General features: G+C 36.8%; 1 protein-coding gene across 3 annotated transcripts in view; it reads left to right on the forward strand.

Moving 5' to 3' along the window:
* BICD1 (BICD cargo adaptor 1) overlaps positions 1 to 23,259 on the forward strand; it is a 226,012-nt gene that overhangs the window by 166,017 nt on the left and 36,736 nt on the right. For all 3 annotated transcript variants that reach the window (XM_055318861.1, XM_055318862.1, XM_055318863.1), the window contains exons 4-6: positions 3,063 to 3,488; positions 15,686 to 16,780; positions 20,861 to 21,012. In XM_055318861.1, the coding sequence (XP_055174836.1) occupies positions 3,063 to 3,488; positions 15,686 to 16,780; positions 20,861 to 21,012 (1,673 nt within the window). The remainder of the gene's footprint in view (positions 1 to 3,062; positions 3,489 to 15,685; positions 16,781 to 20,860; positions 21,013 to 23,259) is intronic.

Genomic DNA, 23,259 nt, shown 5'->3' on the forward strand with positions numbered 1-23,259 from the left:
CAGTTTTTAAGTGCCGTCTGTTTCTTGGTGCCTCCACTTTGTTGGGGCTGTAATCATATGATGCAGCCTTATGATGATGGCACCAGAAAGGAGTGATCTGTTTGCTTGAAAGGGTCAGTAAAAACTCTAGAATTAGGATCAGATTTTTGACATGAGTCTTGAAGTATGAATAAGAGTTTTCCAGGGATCCCTGGGTGGCGCAGCGGTTTGGCACCTGCCTTTGTCCCAGGGCGTGATCCTGGAGACCCGGGATCGAATCCCGCGTCAGGCTCCCGGTGCATGGAGCCTGCTTCTCCCTCTGCCTCTCTCTCTCTCTGTGTGTGACTATCATAAATAAATAAAAATTTAAAAAATCTTTAAAAAAAAAAAAAGAGTTTTCCAGATGACCACCTTTGCCAATGCAGAGAAACATGTAACAGCTGGGTGAATATTAGGAGCTTGAACCACATTTGAATCAGTAGAGAGAGTGAAGCTGCCCAGAGAAAGAGATCAGGTTTATACAAAGTTTACCATTAATTAAATATGAATTACAAAATTTTAAAAATCTGCAATGCCAACTAAATTAATGTCTTCAAGTCTAGCCCAGGAATTGATAAGCTTTTTCTGTAATGGCCAGATAATAAGTATGTTAGGTTTTGTAGGCCTAATATATGTCCTGTCTCTTCCAACTACTCCTCTCTGCTGTTGTAGCATGAAAGTAGACAGAGAGAAAATAGTGTGATTGTGTTCTCATAAAACTTTATTTGCAAAAAATAGATGGTGGGCTAGATTTCATCCAGAAGACACAGAAATATTAAACAATCCTTGGGCTAAGCTATCAGTTTAACTAGATTACAGAATAAAAGACCTACAATGCAAACTAAAGAAATGTCTGCGAATGTAAGCTATTGAGTAATTTGGGAGCAGAGGATTGCTTGATATACTAGGAAAGTTTAGCAACCAGATATCCTGAGTTGTCCAAGGAAAGGAAAAGAAGTCAGGAGGAAGATAACTTTACTGTATATAAGCAGGCTTGGAAGAAACCATAACACAAGGCTCCACATTCGGGTGCCTGGATGGCTCAGCAGTTGGTTGAGGGTCCTGCTTTTGGCTCGGGTCTTGATCCCGGGATCCTGGGATCGAGTCACGCATTGGGCTCCCTGCGGGGAGCCTGCTTCTCTCTGCCTATGCCTCTACCTCTCTGTTTCTCATGAATAAATAAATCTTAAAAAAAAAAAAAAGACAAGGACCCACATTCTATTACCTCAAGCAATTTCCATGATTTGAGTCTTTTCTATCATGGACATATGAGACTTGAGTGATCTTATATAGCAGGGAGTGCTGGTTGTCCATCAATAACCATTTTTCCCCTCTCCCAATGTCTATTTATTTATTTACTTACTTATTTATTTATATAGACTTACTTATTTGAGAGAGGGAGACAGAGAGAGAGCAGGGTGAGGGGCAAAAGGAGAGAGAATCCACAACTAGATTCCCCACTGAGTGTAGAGCCCAGCATGGGGCTTGATTCTAGAACCCTCAGATCATGACCTGAGCCAAAACCAAGAGTCAGCTGTTTTAACTAAGTGAGGCACCCAGGTGATCCTCTCACCCTTAACTGACCATAAGGCTAGGCAGGGTAAAGTCAACATTCTTCACCTCCCTTGGATGTAAGTGTCATGTGATTAATACCAGTCAGTGGGATTTAAGAAGTGATATGGGCACCTTTTGAGACATATTCTTAAAGGGAAGGAGTGTGCCCCTTACTTTGGCCCACTGCTTGAGACATGATCAAGCCACCTTAGATCATATGGACCAGAGTAGGAGGCAGTGCAATATGATAGAAGAAGCCTGGTTCCTGGATAACCTCATGCAGCTGAGAATCCTGCTGGCCCTTGACTGTGTATCTCCATAGTGTTACATGAGAGAGAAACAAGCTTCTATCTAGATTAAATTACACTTATCTAGGTCTCTCAGAAGCACTGAGGGACACTTGGGTGCATAACAAGTATTTATTTCTTCTGAGGAGACTTCAGTATAGTTGTGGAGATAAAATAGTTATTAAAAAGTAGCATGTAATTAGTGCCATGGACAAGGCCTCAAAGAAGGCCTGTCGGTGTAGAGACCTCTTTCCCTTAGGGGCTTTCATGACCAATAGGGTGTTTACACAGGCTATTTGGTTCTCAATTTAAAGGAATATTACAGGGCAGCCCTGGTGGCTCAGCGGTTTAGGCCAGCGGTTAGGCCACGGTTTAGCGTTGCCTTCAGACCAGGGCCTGATCCTGGAGACCTGGGATCGAGTCCCATGTTGGGCTCCCTGTGCGGAGCCTGCTTCTCTGTCTGCCCGTGTCTCTGTGTCTCTCATGAATAAATAAAATCTTAAAAATAAAGGAATATTACATTGATAACAATATATGTTTTTTTATTATCAGATAATCAATCAGTACTGTTACTCCAGATTAAGCACATAAAATTTTTCTTTGCTTCATTTTACTCTCAAACATAATTTGAGATTAAATTCTTATTGTGATCTTTTAGGTTATTTATCCTTAAATATAAAAATTTTCTCATCATAAGACAGAGTAATAGTGATGATAAAATATTTTCTAGGTTGTTAATATTCCAATACTTATTTTTTTAATTCCTGTTTTTTTTTAAGGCAAACAGTGCCCCCTTTTGGCCATTGGTCCTCATAAAAAGAAATTCTAAGACCCCTTTTTCATCTCTACGAAGAATTTAGTTTACATATATGAATTATATAAAACTAAAGTATTTATAAATTATATATTAGTTATTAGTTATATAATAATACATTATAAATTATATGTAATTTCCAAAGAAACCATCCTATGTTACCTTTTTTTTTTCATCCTATGTTACCTTAAGAGTATATATACTGTGTGTTTTTTTTGTTTGTTTGTTTTTTTTAGTTAACATACAGTGTTATATTAGTTTCAGGTATACAATAAAAGTAGTGTAACATTTCAATTTTTTAAACAATTAGGTCTGCTAGAGTGGTTAATGGCAGTTTTGTAAGACCCAAATTTTAGTTTTATGAATCTTCTTTATCCTATCTAATTCAGGTTGAATATGAAGGCTTAAAGCATGAGATTAAGCGATTTGAGGAGGAAACTGTGCTATTAAACAGCCAACTGGAAGATGCCATCCGGTTGAAAGAGATCGCGGAGCACCAACTGGAAGAAGCCCTTGAGACCTTAAAAAACGAGAGGGAGCAAAAGAATATCCTGCGGAAGGAGCTCTCCCAGTACATCACCCTCAATGATAACCATATCAGCATCTCTGTAGATGGCCTCAAGTTCACGGAGGACGCCAGTGAACCAAACAATGATGACAAAATGAATGGGCATATCCATGGGCCCCTTGTGAAACTGAATGGAGACTATCGGACTCCCACTTTAAGGAAAGGAGAGTCTCTACACCCTGTTTCTGACTTATTCAGTGAGCTGAACATTTCAGAAATACAGAAGTTGAAGCAGCAACTAATGCAGGTAAGATCTCTTTTAGGGCTGTGAGAGTGGATTTCTTGTAGATTGCATGTCATCTGTTTTGGGATTTCTTGTTCTCATATTTTACTTCTAGCTTATTTTTTGAGATATTGCTTCTTCAAATAGCAACTTTGAAAGTACAGTATTTTTTTTTGAAAGACACAACACGGGATCCCTGGGTGGCGCAGCGGTTTGGCGCCTGCCTTTGGCCCAGGGCGCGATCCTGGAGACCCGGGATCGAATCCCACGTCGGGCTCCCAGTGCATGGAGCCTGCTTCTCCCTCTGCCTGTGTCGCTGCCTCTCTCTCTCTCTGTGACTATCATAAATAAAAAAAAAAAAAAAAAAAAAAAAAATTTAAAAAAAAAAAAAAGAAAGACACAAGAGGTGTTGAAATCTCATTTGCATCGCTTTAAGAAATATAGAGTCACAGTAGATTGCAATCAGGTGTGAAGGGAGGAAAGCCTCTCCATCCATTTCTAATTAAAAAAATTCAGAAACTTTACATATAAGTGAAATGACAGAAAAATGAACTTTTCCATCACAAACAACTGTAGGTATAGCTTTAAAAATAATGGTAGACTTCACAGAAATACCTTAAGCCTTAAAAGATGTGAAGGACTTTGAGTATAGAAATTAGCCAGGACATCCTATGATTCAAAATACAGAACAGGTATAAATCTGAAACCTAGGAGTTCTTATTCCAACATAATCTAGAACTTAAATTTTTAGTATCTTCAAACTTATAGGTCTTGTGAAGAGTCCTGGCCTTTAAGCTTATCTCCCTGTGAAATGGCTTTTCTAGTTTAGGTTTTGCCTCCCTGCCTACCTTAATCTAGTGCTAATGGAAATCTTGCCTGAGGAACAGCATCACCACCATCACCATCACCATCACCTGGGGGCTTCTTAATACTACAAATTGTTGGGCTCCACACAGATCTGCTGAACCAGGAATCTGGTTCAACAGGCTTGTCAGGTGATTAAGTTTGAGGCTTAATCTTCAGTCTGTTATTCCTCCCCCACCCCCAAAGTTCTTTGTGTATAGCTGATAATTAGAGGCTGTCAAGACTCTGGCAAGCATTTATTTCTATAGTAGAGAAGGCTTATAATTTGCTGCCTCTATAGAAATGATGACTAAAAAGTGAAATTAGGAGAAATAAATGAGAAACTAGAGAACCAGTGAAGTTGATTTAATAGGTTTATTTTTTTTAAATAATAGGTTTATTATTAATATCACATCAAGAGTTAACATATCGTGCATTTTACTTGCCCTATGCTTTTGGCCACTAGCAAAGAATTCATTTTCAAAACATTCAACTGAAATCAAGAGGGCATGGCCATCGGAAGAAAATGAATTTCATGTAGACTTACCTGACTGCAAAATCCAGTTCTCTGTTGTAGGTAATATTTGTCTATGTCCTTTTGTTCAGTTTACACTAATACAATTAGAATAACAAACATATTAAAAATTTTTACATGACAGGTCATTTATAAGAATTCATGCCCCCAAGTTAAACAGAATTAATATAAAATTTTTCTTAAACTATCATGTTGGTGGCTTTAGGATAAAAAGTATTCTGAGACTTTTTTTGTTTCTACTTATTATGGTAGCAGTGTTGAAGATGATAGGAAGAGGTGCTTTTATGCATAAAACAGCTCAACAGTTTTCAACTGGGACAGCTATTGGCTGAAAGCTCAGACCTGTTTTCACATTTAATCCTAAATGTAATCTGAAATAATACAAAATTCTGAAATAGATGAATCATTTAACAAGAAGAATGGCAGAGACAGCAAGAGAGTGATTCTTGGTTGTAGTGTCATTTGTATTTGGGTTGGGACAATTCCTCACTAGACTAGTGAGCTTCAAGAGGTTTAGCGTCTCTGGTCCCAACCCATTAAGTGCTAGATACATCTCTTCTGTCAATCTGATGACCAAAATGTGATGCCCTACTCACATTTCAGATGCTCCAAGTGGCTTGGTTTATGAGTTAAGGTGTGTAGAGTGCTTAGAACAAGGCCAGGCACACAGTAAATGCTCAATAATTGTGAACTATTACTACTATTTCAACTCCAGAGTGCCTCTAATTTATCAAACACTGAATTAATTTAGCTTTTATTAATATTAACTTTCTGTTAGACAGTTGGCTGGAGGATAGTCATTTAACAAAAGGGGAGAGAAAAATGTCACTTGTTAAACCTTCCCTCAATACAGCAGAAAATTGTGTACCCATGTTTAATTAATGTTGACAGTTTGTCAAGATATAGAGGGGGCACAGGCAGGGCTTTGTGTTCCAAAATTAGCTCCACATTTAGTTATGGAAACCAGGCTCAACACAGGAAGAGCTTTGTAGCTTCCAGCCTCACACCAACATCACTAATGTGTAACTTTGTTTTAGACAAAGTAGCCATCTTTTGGTAAGCAACATTTTTTAAAAAGCGTATCAACTTTTTCTAAGAATATATTTCATTCAAATTACTGTGTACAAGTATAGCAGAGTGTATCTTTTCATGTGTAACTTTGTTTATAATCTGATATTTTTTCCTTAGCTATGTATTCCCTGTGTTTAATTTATGTAAATAAGCAAATTATAAAAACATTACCGTGGACGCCTGGGTGACTCAGCAGTTGAGTGTTGCCTTAAGCTCAGGGCGTGATTCCGGGGTCCTGGGATCAAGTTCTACATCAGGCTCCCTGTGAGGAGCCTGCTTCTTCCTCTGCCTGTGTCTCTGCCTCTTTCTCTCTTTGTCTCTCATAAATAATAAATAAAATCTTTTTTAAAAAATAATAAATAATAATAATAATAAATAATAATAATAAATAATAAATAAAATCTTTTTTTAAAAATATATTCTAGGGTACATTGCCTAGAAGTTATTGCAATTGTCTTTGATGTTAATGAGGCTTGAAAATAGTATGACAGTTCTGATAGACAATAGTACTAATGCACCTTGCAGCATATACTGTGTGTCAGTGCCACTCTTCTGGACATCCCAAGGAGCAAGCAATAAAATGTACCTTCTTTTTTGAAGATTTTATTTATTTATTCATGAGAGACACAGAAGGAGAGAGGCAGAGGCAGAGGGAGAAACTCCATGCAGGAAGCCCGATGTGGGACTCGGTCCCACCACCCCAGGATCACACCCTGAGCTGAAGGCAGCGTTCAACCACCCAGGCACCCCCAATAAAATGTGCTTTAAATGTGGCTATCTGAAATGCTTGGGGCCAGGTGTGTTTTGAAATTAAATATTCAGAATGTAGAAAGGTAATATGCAGCATATACTATATATTTTATGACATCTCTAATGGGACCAGGTGCAGCAGTGAATGATCAAATAATATTTAACATTTCTGTAGTGAAACTTGTGGGTATTCATGCTAAGAAGAGAAAATGAGGGCCAAACTGATGCACCTCTCATCAGTCAGGTGCAGTATTGCTGCTAGAGAAGTCTAGAGTGGTCTGAACATCACCACCCAGTGAGTTATGATAAAATTTTTATGTAAAGCCACCTGGGATTTTGAAATTATGGCTGTCTTAGGCATGGCAATTGCCAAAATGTTAGGCAGCTCTCAATCTTGTGTACCTTGGCTTCTAACATCAGCATACTTTGGATATCACAGCTTGTATTTTCATAGTTCCCTTGTCTTTTAGGATTTCTTTTGGCTGGGGTCCAAAGTACTGCATGGAACACCTGTGCTTTGTTAATGTTGACAGTTTGGGGAGATACAGAAAGGCACAGGGAGGGATCCAACACCCTGTACTAGGGAATATGCAGCTTTTAAAAGGATTTTCTTCCTTAGGATTAAAGAAACCTTTTGAAAACATCATACCCAAGTCAAAGAGATCATACTGCCATCTGCTGGGAAATGGTAATAATTAATACAAAAATCTAGGACAACTACAATTTAAATAGTACCTCCTAGAGTTGTGTTGCCCTCAAGACTCGGTTATTTCAAATAGAGTATACAGCTGAGCCTTAAACAACACAAGCTTTGAACCACACATGTCTGCTTACATGCAGATTTTTTTTAAAAATACATACAGTACCCTACTGTAAAGCTGTCTCTTCCTTATGATTTTCTTAATAACTTTTTTCTCTAGCTTACTTTATCATAAATAAAAGTATATAATACACATAACATACAAAATATGTATTGATCAACTATTTATGTTATTGGTAAGGTTTTCAATCAGCAGTACTGCATTGTTCAAGGGGAACTGTAATTGATATTTTCCGGTGACAACCAAGTACTTTAATTAGTTTTATTAGAATGAAAATAAGTAGTTCTTGTCTGGGATAACTAAATTATTTAATCTATTTAAAGGAGTCTCTATGCTTATGCCAAAACTTCTGCCTCTGATAAACAGCCTCTGTTTAACCTCACATTGCAGGAGGTCAAACTAAGGAGTAAACTCTTTGGATTTTTCTTTTTGGTATCACACCAGCTATACAATTTCACATTTAGTGTGATAAAAGAGCAATATTTCTTTGAAACTGAAACTGATGTTTTATTGTATCCTCATGGATGTGAAAGAAATAAAGATTCATATTATATTTAGGTCCACTCTATTAAAGACAATTTTAATTTTCCTATAATGATGGTAAGTGGTCAATTTGCTCCATGTCCAATAAGATGTCAAAGCAATTTTTATATATTTGCTTAATTGGTTGGTACCTATAACAACTGTATAGGGTGGATAGTATTATTATGCTCATTTTACAGATAGCATGTGAAACTGAGGCACAGATCTGTTTTTGTCATTTGCCCAAAGTCAAAAACAGTAGAGTTGCTACAGAGAGAGAGAGTCAAACAAATATTCTCTGGTTTAACAAAGACTTACAGAATATTTATGAAAATTAGAATATATAATATATAATATATAAATTAGAATATTTATGGGGTGAAATTAATTAAAAGAAGAGTGATCAGTTTGTGTTTTTCAAATGACAAATATAATTTCCTAGGACAAAGTTGATGACTCATTAAACAATTACAGATTTTATAAAGATTATCTTTATTGGGATCCCTGGGTGGCGCAGCGGTTTGGCGCCTGCCTTTGGCTCAGGGCACGATCCTAGAGACCCGGGATCGGATCCCACGTCGGGCTCCCGGTGCATGGAGCCTGCTTCTCCCTCTGCCTGTGTCTCTGCCTCTCTCTCTCTCTGTGTGACTATCATAAATAAATAAAAATTAAAAAAAAAAGCTCCACCTCCTGATGGGAGGAGCTGCAAAATATATTAAAAAAAAGATTATCTTTATTTTTTTATTTTATTAAGATTTTATTTATTCATGAGAGACACACAGAGAGAGGCAGAGACACAGGCAGAAGGAGAAGCAGGCTCCCTGCAGGGAGCCAGATGCAGGACTTGATCCTGGACCCTGGAATCACAACCTGAGCTGAAGGCAGACACTTAACCGCTGAGCCACACAGGCGTCCTAAAGATTATCTTTAATTTACTTTTTATAGGCAAATACATTTCTCAGAAGCTTTTTTGCCATACATCAGAAAACATAAAAAGAGCATCTATTATCACAACAGCAAGAGCCTAGGTCATCTTTTTTAAGAACAACTTTTTTGATATATAATTCATATACCATATGTCCACCCAGTTATAGGGTATAATCCAGTGGTTTTTGTACATTTACAAAATTGTGCAGCCATCACCACAGTCAATTTTAGAACATTTTCATTGCACCAAAAATAAACCATGTGCCCATTAGCCACTCGAGCCCCAAGCAAACACTAACCTACTTTCTGTCTTGGGAGATTTGTCTAGTTTGACATTTGATGTAAATAGAATCATATAATAGGTAGCCTTGCATGACTGGCCTTTTCCACTTAGCATAACATGTTACAACATATATTAGTACCTCATTCTTTTTATTATTGCCCAATAATATTCCATTGTTTGGATATACCACATTCTATATATCCATTTATCAGTGATGAATATTTTAATAGTTTCCACTTGACTCTTATGAATAATGGAATGAATATTTATGAACAAGTTTTTGCGTATGCATATGTTTTAATTCTCTTCCGTATATACCTAGGAGTGGAATTGCTGAGTCATATGGTAACTCTGTTTTACCAGGTTCATCTTGTCCAAGGTTGATCTTTTTCACAGTTCTTGTTTGGACACAGATTTGAAGTGAAACATTGCCAGAACTGCTTCACTTCCAGCAGAGAAGAATAAATTCTTCTCTGAGTTTATTTCTGAGTTCTATTTGTGTATGTCGATACTACATGTACTGTGATAAGAATCACACAAAGCAGTCAAGTGTCAAGTTGAGTCAGTGACCAGGATAAAGACTTGATGAAAGTTAATAACCTATAAAACAACTTTGATTTCTTTTCCTATAAAAATCTTAATATAAAAGTGCAAATTGTGGTTATCTTTTCTTTTGTTTTTCCACAAAAGAACCTATCTGGACTCAATACATGTAAATGTGTTTATTTAAAAGATAAACATTCAGTGAAATTAAAAAAATTTCTTTGGGAGGGATGCCTTGCAGGTGACTCTTGATCTTGGGGTTGTGGTTCGAACCCCACATTGGGAGTAGCGATTACTTTTTTTTTTTAAGATTTTATTTATTCATGAGAGAGAGAGAGAATGGCAGAGACACAGGCAGAGGGAGGAGAAGCAGGCTCCATGCAAGGAGCCCTATGCGGGACTCCAAGATCCCTCCCCCGGCTGAAGGAAGATGCTCAAACACTGGGCCACCCAGGTGTCCCAAGGGAGTAGCAATTACTTAAAAAAATTTCAATTGGACATAATGACAACTGTAATAATAGTTAACATATACTGTATACTTAAACTAGATTAAAGAGTTCACAAATTCTGCATTCAAGTTTTCTGGCAAAACAACCAGCCCTACTATAAAAAATAAAATCCTCAGTTCCAGATAAAAGATGGAGATTATAGAAAGAGAAATAAAGCAACCATTCTTAGTCACTGTAGAGGATGATAATTAACTCAGCAGGTGTCTCTTGGATAAATTCTTCACAAAGGGAGATTAAAACAGTACACTTAAAATGAATGTAATTTTAATATTTGAAAAAAAATTTTAATATTTGAAATGCTTTGCATTTATTAATTCAAAGCACAACAACATATCTTAGTTTACGTACTGCTTCTGAAATCTAAATACAATTTAAAGCACTCCAAACCTCAGTAGCTGGGAGAAAATATCATGGGGGAATTATATAAAAATTATCCACAGTTTAGTTATCTTTGGGAGGGAGCAGGCCTATCTTAATTCTCTGGAAAAAAATGTGCGAATATGTGTAAATTTGGATATCATTCTCTGGTCAAGTGATCCCACCAGAAATGTACTGAGTATGTGGAAGACACATACACGAAAGAGACAATAAAAAAATTTAAAAATCTGATGTTTTCTGTAGAGTGATCCTGAAGAATTTGATAGATTTATCTTTTAGACTTAAAAGTGTTATTTTAAAATTGGAATTGGGAAAAAAAATAAAAAAATAAAAAATAAAAAATAAAATTGGAATTGGCAGAGCACAGATTGGAACTCTCCTAATGATATTACCTCATTCATTATAACACTTTTTCCTCTAAAAATGAGTTTGAGACACATTCAGTACATTTTGTTCTGGTCCAATTTTTATTGTATTCAAAAGCTTTTACTATTAAAAGGTGGTTTTTTTTTTTGTTGTTTTTTTGTTTTTAAGTAGACTCCACAACCAGCATGGAGCCCAATGCAGGGCTTAAATTTATGACCCTGAGATCAAGACCTGAGCCAAGATCAAGAGTCAAATGCTTAACTGAGCCACCCAGGCACCCTGTATTAAAAGACTTTTTGAAAACAGCTTTGTCTGTTGTAATTATGTAACTAATCAAATGATGTTTAGGCTTTTCTGACCAAATTCCCTTAATTTTCAAGAGAAAAAGAAAACTCCTGAAATAATCCATTTTCATTGAGATTAATACAATACCAATAACAGAATATTTAGAGATTTTATATCTCCTTTATCAAAAATTCAAATGTTTTGGCTTTTTATTAAGTACCATGTTACCTAATTACCTGGGTTTTTCACTTAAAGTTATTGCCCAACAGTCTGGATAAGTCAATTCATCTTCAACTATGGGGATACAATTTGTTATATCTAATGAAACCCAACTAAAAGAATTTGTATTGAAGTATATCTTGACTTTGAAATGAAAAGGTTGTTTTTGCACATACAGATACAAATCTATGAAACAAAGTGTTTGCCATGTAGAAACATTTTGGTCATGAAAATAATCAGTTACCCAAGTGTTAACGACAGCTAATATTATAATACCTTGAGCGTTATATTCATTATCTGAATCATCCCTTTATAAGATCATAAACTGAAGCTTGCCCACTCACATAGCCAGGTAAATATTGGTGCCAAAATTAGAGTCAAGTTCTGATGATATAGCCCCAGTTGGTTTTTTGTTTTTTTAAACCTGTTATAACTATTTTGGGGGATATTTTGGTTTCTGTAGCTAGAATATGTAATTTGTGGATTGTGTTCTAGATATGGGCAAATACTATGTCATAAAATCAAAACTACAATAGAAGCCTCTAATAATAATTTAAAATAACAAAACTGTATTTTTAGTTCTAATTTCATGACCCTATTATATAAGCAATCCATGCTTTACATGATATTGCTGAGCCATAAATGATTGTGCAAGCTGAAACCATGCAAAACAAACTCATAACTAATGGAGAAAATCAATTGTTCTGCTTTTGTCTTGTCTTGTTTTGTTTTGCTTTTTTAAGTAAGCTCTATGTCCAATGCAGAGCTTGAACTCAGGACCCTATGATCAGGAATCTCCTGCTCTACCAACTGAGCTAGCCAGGTGCCCTTTGTTCTGTAATCCTTAAAAAATTTTTGTCAAAACATTAAAAACTCTCTTAATGTATAAAGAAATGAAAAAAATAGTAAAACTACTTAGTACACTGAAATCCAAAAAGTAGAAATGTATTTAAAGTTTTCCTTGTTAAAAAAAAAAACAAAAAAAAACTTTGAAATAAAAATTTAATCCTCCCCCAAAAAACTAGGGAAATTAACTTTATATTTTACAGAATATCAGAGACATCCAAGCTTTTGAAACAAAAATTTAAATGGTGCCTACACCCCCCAAAAAACTTACCAAGAACAGTTCCATCTTCCCTTTTTCTCATCATATAATTTATGAAACAAGAATCTTTTCTATGCCTGTCCTACTCCTAAGTTTGGGTCAGCTTTCAACACTCTATCCTTTGCACTTTCACTGTCTGAAAATATCTCTGATAGTACCTTTAAGTGTGCTCATGTCACACACTTGCTCTAGGACATTTTTATCCTTTTTTCTAACAACTTTTTTTTAATTTTTGTAACAACTTTTTTTTTGATTCATGTTGATGCATTCTCCTTCACCAAATTGCTTTGGCTGCATATCTAAATCCCTTCAAATGACATCAATGTCAACATTGTCACATTCAACAATTTCTTCTGTAACTCCATTTGTGTCTGATTCAAATTTCATTTCCAATATTGCCACGTTTTGCTTCTCTGCTACTTGTTCTTTCCTTCCTTCTTTTCCTTTTTCCTTCCTTTCTTCATTCTGTCTTCCTTCCTTCCCCATTTCCTTTTTTGGACTATTTTGGTAAAACATCATGTGGGTTTACCACTGGGAGACAAGAAAACAAGACAACACAACTACACTTTGCTGTCTGTGAATGAATTGAATAATAGATACACTATGACCAATCACTGAAAGACTTTGAAAGAAGTGATGTTGATTGGTCACTGGTCATGTTATTATGTGGTGATTTTGTAGATTGAAGCAGCAAAGTTTATACTTTACACATTGCTCACAGTTAATGTACTGTGTTTGGAGGGACTGGTGTTTTAACTAACCATGATCACTGAAATTCATGCATATTAGAACCATAAGTGAGGACTATCTATATATGATAGTAATATGAAGGATATCATACCACAAAGAATCATAAAAATACTACTCTACTGGGGTTCCTGGGTGGCACAATTGGTTCAGTGTCTGGTCCTTGGTTTTGGCTCAGTTTGTGATTTCAGGGTCATGAGATCAAACCCTGCATAGGGTTCCCACTCAGCGCATAGTCTGCTTAAGGCTCTCTCTCCCTCTTCCTCCCCCCACCCCTACTTGCTCACTCACTCTTCTCTAAAATAGATAAATAAATCTTTTTTTAAAAAATAAAGTTTGGCAATATCTCAATCTATTAAAAAACTACCATACTATATTACAAATTTATAGATAGGTATAGATCTCCTAGAGTATTATGCTGGTGTTATATTATTTGTAGTTTAATAATTGTTATTTATCATGTTAATATAATGATAATTTTACTTATCTCCTAGGAATTTAGAAGTTTGGAGGGATGTAATGTATGATCCAGGAAAATTTAAAAGTTCAAATTGATAAATTCTTTTAGATATAAAAACATTCAAAATCAATCCATTATCTTTAAAACAGGTCTCGGGATCCCTGGGTGGCGCAGCGGTTTGGCGCCTGCCTTTGGCCCAGGGCGCGGTCCTGGAGACCCGGGATCGAATCCCACGTCGGGCTCCCGGTGCATGGAGCCTGCTTCTCCCTCTGCCTGTGTCTCTGCGCCTCTCTCTCTCTCTCTCTCTCTCTCTCTCTCTCTCTGTGACTATCATAAATAAATAAAAATTAAAAAAAAATTTAAAAAAAAAAATAAAAAATAAAATAAAACAGGTCTCAATATTATTTGCTTACTGAAAAACACATCTATGTTATAAGCATGTAAAGACTTTTTTTTAAAAGATTTTATTTGTTTATTTGAGGGAGAGAGAGAGAGAGCATGAGCAGGGGGAGGGACAGTGGGAGAGGGAGAAGCAGGCTCCCTGCTCAGCAGGGAGCCCGACATGAGGCTTGATCCCAGGACCCTGAGACCATGACATGAGCTGAAGGCAGACACTTAGCTGACTGAACCACCCAGGTCGTCAGCATGTAAAAACTTTTAATTCATAATGATTCATAATGATTATAGAGGGACAGAAGGTGTTTTTTTATTTTTTATTTTTTTAAGATTTATTTATCTATTTATGATAGAGAGAGAGACAGGTAGAGGGAGAAGCAGGCTCCATGCTGGGAGCCCGATGTGGGACTCGATCCCGGGACTCCAGGATCACGCCCTGGGCCAAAGGCAGGCGCCAAACCACTGAGCCACCCAGAGATCCCCTGAAGGTGGTTTTTTAAATTCTCCTATCATAATTTCTTATATATTTATATTTAATGACACAATATTTCATATTGAGACCGTATATTTATTCATTTATATTTATTTAAATAAATTGCTAATTTTTAAAATTCCTACTTGGGCTGAAGGAATGGAAACAATTTTTAAATTGTTCTTTTAACTCTAAAACTCTGTTCTCTAACTTTTATATTAAAAGCTATCAGGACACCTGGGTGGCTCAGTGGTTGAGTATCTGCCTTCAGCGTAAGGCATGATCCTGGAGTCCTGGGATCAAGTCCTGCATCGGGCTCCCTGTGGGAGCCTGCTTCTCCCTCTGCCTATGTCTCTGCCTGTCTCTCTGTGTCTCTCATGAATAAATAATTAAAATCTTAAAAAAATTAAAATAAAAGCTATCAAGTGTTTTCCATGTCTATTTTGGGGATTAAATGCTAATTTTTTAAGGGGATGATTAAGGTTCCCAGCATTCTTTTGTAAGTTAAAACCTTAGGTGTTAAATCTGATTTGGGGTTGAGCTCTCAGAAGGAAAGGATGATTGATTATAGCCACCTGACAACAGGTTCCCACATGAGCTAAGGAACAGATATACCCTAAGGCTCTCAAAATACAGGGCCAAGTACTATCTCTTGACATCTTGTTATGTTTTCTACAAGGTGTTAAAAGATAAAAATAAGATTGTTTGAATAACATTCAAGTTTCATGAGTGTATGCATATACTGCATGAGAATTTGGATGAGTAAATATGCATAGCATAATTCTTTTAAAGTAATAAACTTTTAACTGATTGACTTACCAGAACTGCTGAAATAAGAAAACACACTCCAATTTAATTTGAAATAATGAGGACATTGGCTCTGCTGCAGTTTTTTTAAATGTATACATGCCTGACTCTGAATGGATCAAGTACATCGTTGGCATTGCATTGAAGTCATTCAGAGACCTTTTTTTTTTTTGCCATTACAGGTAGAGCGGGAAAAGGCCATTCTTCTGGCCAATCTCCAGGAATCACAAACACAGCTGGAACATACCAAGGGAGCACTGACAGAGCAGCATGAACGGGTGCACCGGCTCACAGAACATGTTAATGCCATGAGAGGCCTACAGAGCAGCAAAGAACTCAAGGCTGAGCTGGATGGGGAGAAGGGACGGGACTCAGGGGAGGAGGCCCATGACTACGAAGTGGACATCAATGGCTTAGAGATCCTTGAATGCAAATATAGGGTGGCAGTAACTGAGGTGATTGACTTGAAAGCTGAAATTAAGGCCTTAAAGGAGAAATATAATAAATCTGTAGAAAACTATACTGAAGAGAAAGCCAAGTATGAGAGTAAGATCCAAATGTATGATGAGCAGGTTACAAGTCTTGAGAAGACCACCAAGGAGAGTGGAGAGAAGATGGCACACATGGAGAAGGAATTACAAAAGATGACCAGCATAGCCAACGAAAATCACAATACCCTTAATACAGCCCAGGATGAGTTGGTGACATTTAGTGAAGAGCTAGCCCAGCTTTACCACCATGTATGTCTGTGTAATAATGAAACCCCCAACAGGGTCATGCTGGACTACTATAGGCAAAGCAGAGTCACTCGTAGTGGCAGCCTGAAAGGGCCTGATGATCCCAGGGGACTTTTGTCTCCACGATTAGCCAGGAGGGGTGTGTCATCCCCAGTAGAAACAAGGACCTCACCTGAACCAGTTTCAAAAGAAAACACAGAGGCCAGCAAAGAGCCAAGTCCAACCAAGACCCCCACAATCTCTCCTGTTATTACTGCCCCACCATCATCTCCAGTATTAGATACAAGTGACATCCGCAAAGAGCCAATGAATATCTACAACCTTAATGCCATAATCCGGGACCAAATCAAGCATCTGCAGAAAGCTGTGGACCGGTCCTTGCAACTGTCTCGTCAAAGAGCAGCCGCACGGGAGCTGGCCCCCATGATCGATAAAGACAAGGAAGCCTTAATGGAAGAGATCCTCAAGCTCAAGTCCCTGCTGAGCACCAAACGGGAGCAGATCGCCACACTGAGGGCAGTGCTGAAAGCCAACAAACAGGTGATCTCATTCTACTGGCAATGCATGCTAGCCAACACTCTCTTAACTAGTTAATTCTTTAATGTTTTTGAGTGTCTGTTATCATCAGAATGAGAGTTCAGATTCCTGGTCAGCAGAGGAATAAATCAAACTACGTCCCAGTGGCAGGATCTAAGGAGAAGATCCAGTTACAGATGTAGAAAGGCAATGCAGGCAGTACCTAGCTAGAGTCCAGCAGTCACTGGGTGGGGAAATAAGAGATGCAGGGATGGCAGAAGAGGCTGGCACAGTGGCTTACACCACGGGAACACCCTGGAAAGTGGCCAGAGCAAACAGAGGTCTAGGGAGAGACAGAGATAGAATATTCACTAGCTCTGCCAGTGACCACATATCTGAAATTTAGGTTCAATTGGGATATTAATTCACCTAGGTCAGTACTGAAGCAATAGAAAATTTTTTCCTAACAATAGATCTTATCCTTCTGGAATCAGCAGGAATGCTACAACATGACCCTACCTGACTAATTCCTAGATCTCCTTCATGTCTGATTTTGTTTTCCACCCTTGAGCATTTGCCGGATAGGAGTGCTATGAAATATAGGTGGGAAAATATTTTCAATTTCTGTTTAGGTTCTCTGCAAAGTAAACCATGGAAGATATATTTGAGAAGGGTACTAAGAAAGAGTGTTGTTAAAGAGAAACAACAAAGCATCCATTACCCTCTTGCAAATGTAAGCAGTGCTAGTGTTGGGGAATAATTTCAGATGCAATGCTTCTTTTTCTTCTGCCCTTATTTTGGGGGAAGAGCCCATGCCCTTTCTGGCATCCTCATCTTCAGTCCCCATAAATCCGCTGATGTAACTGGGAGGTCTGCCCCACAGACAGTGATATTATTTGTACTATAAATATGTTTTGTATTAATCCAAGGGCAAATTAGGACCATTTGTGCCATCAGTTCAGGGAAATAGCAAAAGATTAGAACGAATAAAGAATTTGTGGGAGATCTGACTCCAATTTGAGGTCAGAGTGAAAGAATGTGTTACCATAAACTGCTACAATCCAAAGACCCAGTGACTCAAAGTGGTCATAAATAAGCAATACCATATTACTGATACCATATTAGATAAGGCTTAGACAGCCTTTATCAAAGACATAATATCCTGGGCATTCTTGGTCAAGCCATTCAAATAACATCTTTGACTTCTTCTTGCAGATTGAATATTAACAACTTAGATCTATAAGTATCAAGATGCTTAATTGATACAGAAGTATAGATAAGGATGGTTGATAAGCCACAGAAGACTAATTTATGAACAAGCATTCATTGATTACATATTTCAAGGCAGGTACTAATAGGGATGTAAAAGTAAGTGACCAAGTAATCTAGTAGGAGTTCAACACATGCCCGTAACTATTCACAGGGTAGGACATAACATCAAGTGGTATAAATAGTACTATTGGAATTCAGGGCAATACCAGAATACAAGACATTCCTGGCTAAATTTTTATTTTCTCAGTGGTTTGTGGTACCATTTGCATTACATTAGCATCACAACCCTTATGGTCTCAGTAAATAAAATGAAAACACATTTCTAGCCATGCATTTAGTTTACATTTTAATGATGTTGGGCCTACTGCTATGATGCTTATGTGCCATGAATAACTTCAGATGTCTGCAGATGACATCCATTATATTTAGACATTGCGAAATGTTCACTATTAAGACTAAGGTAAGAATTTTGTCGTAAGGGGAAAAAGGGGAATCTTCCTGATTTAAAAATAGACATTCTGCATTCTCTATCAATCTTTAAATATACTTTAGGGGGTTTTGTATGCACATTGTCTTCTGCTGAAATATGCAATGTTTATGAAATACCATCTGTGGGCTAAACTGTGCAAGATGCTGAACATTTGATGACGACTAATACACAATCCCTGCCTTCTAGACTAGGACTCACAAACTAGTGAGGCTGTTGGGAAAGAGACAGATCATGACAGTGCAATGCTATACATCCTGCGATAGAAGCTATGGAAACATTGCCAAGGAGGGGATTAATGTTTCCTAATGGAGTTAGCAAAAAAACTTCATGGAAGCAATTATACTTGAGTTTGTTCTTAAAGGATAAAGACATGTTTTCCAGGAGAGGAAGAAAAAAATTCTAGACGGGAAGAATAGTAGATAGAGAACCATAGGATAGAATGATACACTCGGGAAATGGTTGTGAAGATCTCTGTGTCTGGAAACAAGATTTTTTATTTAGAAAGTCAATTTTGGGAGCATAGATAATGTAGTGAATGCAGACATCACCAAATCTATTCAAGGGTTGTAGATACTTAGAATTTCTTACTTCTAAGAAAGCTTTGTACAGTCTGTGGACAAGAAAACAAAACAAAACAAAAACTCTGCACACAAAACTGAGTCTTTTGGGGAATTTCTTACAAGGAATAAATTAGTTTGTATGTCCATTACAGATCTTGCTCTTTTGTCATCCTCTCCTCTCTAATCCTTAGATGACTAACCATGTGGCTCCACCTGCTTACAAATTTGTACATTGACATTTTCATAACTTAAACTTAACGGTCTGTCCTAAGTGAATATGTGTATAAATTTTTTAAAAATTCAACAACTGCCATTTTCCCCCTGGTCAATTTCTGCATTCTTGGTAATTTTCTGAATCCGTAATATTTCTGAAGATTCCACTAAGCTATAGCACTACTGAACATACTAAAATATTTTATGAGTAAATTATCATTTTAATCTGAATCTGAAATTCAATTAAAACTCATAAGAAACTACTCTGGAATCAAAACATTAACAAACTACCCTATCCCAACATTGTTTTAATTTTAAAAAGAATCCATTTATTGCTATAGAGGTTGGCACTTGGCATAGGAAAGTCCTGGCTATCCATTTCAAGCACAAAAGGAAATGTTAAAAACCAGAATTGTTGGGCAGCCCGGGTGGCGCAGCGGTTTGGCGCCGCCTGCAGCCTGGGGTGTGATCTTGGAGACCCGGGATCGAGTCCCACATCGGGCTTCCTGCATGGAGCCTGCTTCTCCCTTTGCCTGTGTCTCTGCCTCTCTCTCTCTGTGTCTATGAATAAATAAATAAAATCTTAAAAAACAAAAAACAAAAAACAATGTCTTCCTAGGGAATCTCATTAGTAATGGATTTTTTTTCATTAGTAATGAACTTTTTCATTAGTATTGAGTATTTTTACATACTCTGAAAGGCTGTGATTAACAGTTTGTAAAAAAAAAAAAGGGGGGGGGGATGCTTCCAGTTTGGCTTCAATATCTATACCATCTGCTATGCATCAAACAGACATTCCCTAAGTATACATTGATTTTGTACATTGATTTAGTCAACATTTTTCTTTCTTCCTACTATGTGTCAGGCTAGTTCTCAATTTTAAACACTGTTAATTCCACAAGATTCGGAAATGCCTAAATCCCAAGTTCAAACAAATATTTTAATTCATTCAACATTTTGGAATTTCTACTTTTATGGAGATTGTGAAGAATTAAATTAGCCTATAATTTTTTGTTTTGAAGTTGTAGGCAAAGACAGGAAGCAATCTGTTCTTTGTTAATTCTTTTCCTTAAATATGTAGTGTAGATTTACAGTTTGTCAGATACCCATGCTATAAATTGCAATGGCCTTGTGTCTTTTAGGTCTGCAGAGCACAGGTGACACAAGAATATTTGCATTCTTTTGTATTTCAGTTGGAAGCTCCGCTTCTTTACTTTCTTCTCCTTGATGAAATCCTTCTTGTATTAAGTTTCATTTCAGCTCCCTTTCTGTCTGAAAAATCACACACTTTCAAGAATCTGCATTAACTATTTCCTCAACTACTATCATTTCCTTAACTCCTGTTACTGACTTTGGTTTACAGGTCGCTTCCAGGGTAATTTAACCACGTTATGGATTTTTTTAAAAAACTGCCCTATACCCAAGTACATAGATATGTTTAGATAAAATGTAACTAAATCAATTTCACTTTCCATTTATGAAAGAAAGTAATAGACCCATCATGGACAAATCTGTATGATCTGTTTTCCTGATATGAAAATCATAAGTATTGTGATTTTTCTGCTTCAGACAGCTGAGGTGGCACTAGCTAACCTCAAGAACAAATATGAAAATGAGAAAGCAATGGTGACCGAAACTATGACGAAGCTTAGGAATGAACTGAAGGCTTTGAAAGAAGATGCAGCAACTTTCTCATCCCTGAGAGCAATGTTTGCAACAAGGTAAAAGTTTCTTCTTCCAAGACTTTAAAATTCACATGGGTCTCTTGAGTGTTGTTTGATGTGTAGTCCAAGAGGATAAGGTATGAAGAAACCATTTGAGATTGTACTCTGACAAAGCGAAGACAAATGTTTTGTGCTGTTTTCCAGAGCCCTCTACTGGACACACTGGATCAAGCAATTCTTTTACATATAAGTGCTTTAAAATTAATGTAATAGATATTTTTTTCTAGATCTGATGTGCCCAAAAGAATTAGATAAGGGGAGAGAAATGTACTTCCCCAAAAGCCTCCGATAAGGGGAGAGAAATGTACTTACTAAAATAGCTAGGTATTATATTATCACCACTGAAATTTATCTCTGTGACTAAAGGACATAAAGATACTTCTCATTAGTATTGTATGAGAAAGACACCCTCATTATGAATATCAATATTCACTGTATCAGCTAATTACTTGTACTAATGTACCATGAATTAATAAATTATAATTATTAAAATGTAATTGTATATATCACCACATTTTTCACATTGCCCAGCTAATTAATTGGACAAATATTAGGGACTACTTTCCCCTACCAGTTTCATTATCACAGTACAGCGGTACTGTACTTCGTTTTTAAACTTGAAGTGATTAAGCATGTATTGATTCAAAGGTTTCAAAATCCCAAGATTTTCTTTTCCTTTTTTTTTTTTTTTTTGACAAGACCTGTATTTACTTCTTTATTTTTAGAGAGAGAGAATGAGAAAGCAAGAGAGTGCGTATGGAAGGGAGGGGCAGAAGGAAAGGGAGAATCAAGCAGGCTCCATGCTCAGTGTGGAGCCCAAACTCCGCACTCAGTCATGGTCATGAGATCATGACCTGAGCCAAAATCAGCAGTCCATGCTTAACCAGACTGAGCCACCCAGGTGCCCCACTAAAAGCATGAGATTCTCAAAGATGTTGCCATCCTTTTTTTTGCTGTCAAAATTCAGTACCAAAACAAAAGCAGTCATATATCTTCTATGATACAAATGTGGTACAAAATTCACAAAGCATAACTAAGGCTTTATTTGTAGATTCAGTAAATAATCTATATGTAGCTGATATAAATGTTAAAAAAAGCCTGGGTTTTATAAGAGCCCTGGAGTTTGTCCAGCTTCTTTGTGTATCAGGAGAGAAAAGTTTCAAGCTCACATTTTGTGATTGACTCTGTTAGTGATGATAATATACATTATTTATATATATATATATATATATATATATATATATATATATATATTCCTCTTTTAAAAAGAAATCACAGGGCAGCCTGAGTGGCTCAGCAGTTTAGCGCCGCCTTCAGCCCAGGTCGTGATCCTGGGGACCCGGGATCGAGTCCCACGTTGGCTCCCTGCGTGGAGCCTGCTTCTCCCTCTGCCTGTGTCTCTGCCTCTCTCTCTCAATCCTCTCTGTGTGTTCTTATGAATAAATAAATAAAATCTTATAAAATAAAAATAAAAAGAAATCACAACTTTTTAAAGGGACATTTACAGTCTCAGTCTGGTTTGTAGAAGAATTATTTCTCCCAAATAGTACATTTTCACATTATTTATCTTTTTATGTATAACTGCCCTTCTCCATAATATTTTTTAAAGTATTGTTATCTGAGCAATTAAAGTAAGTCCAGGGTCCTGAAATCCACCTTCTATTTTACTAGGACTCAATCTTTCTTATGGTATTCCTACTATGCTTCTTGACATTTAAGGTTAAAGAAAGTGGGACCCACCTGGATCTCAAGTTCTCTCACTAGAGTGTTTTTATTTTAAAATGCTGCAAGGCTTGTGTTAATTTCAAAGTTTGTATAGTACATTTTAGATACCTCCACCAAATCATTAACTCTCAGCTGGTGCATGAAGAGTATTTGTTGTTATCTTAGTAGTAGGTAAGTAAACTCAGAAAAAAAGTCTCTGAATAATTGTCTGATTAATTCTTCCTTCCAAATGTTTATGTGCATAGGTTTTACTTTTGACAGGGAAAAAAAGATCACTGAGCTTATCTTTCTGCTATAGCATGAGCATCAAAGCCGAATAAAGATATTCCTAACAGCCTGCTATATCTGTATCAAACCCTAAGAAAATCATGGTTTTCTTTGACATCTTTGCTTTATCATCTGGTTGAGAAACCTTTGAAAATATTCAAGTTTCTAATTCAGGCAAATCTGCCATATTGAAAGCAATGCAGCTGCAATCTGTACTCAAAATCCATAAATAGAGATGAAGAAGGAAATTTT

Source organism: Nyctereutes procyonoides, unplaced genomic scaffold (assembly GCF_905146905.1).
Source record: "Nyctereutes procyonoides isolate TBG_1078 unplaced genomic scaffold, NYPRO_anot_genome, whole genome shotgun sequence".
In the NCBI taxonomy this organism is placed as follows: Eukaryota; Metazoa; Chordata; class Mammalia; order Carnivora; family Canidae; genus Nyctereutes; species Nyctereutes procyonoides.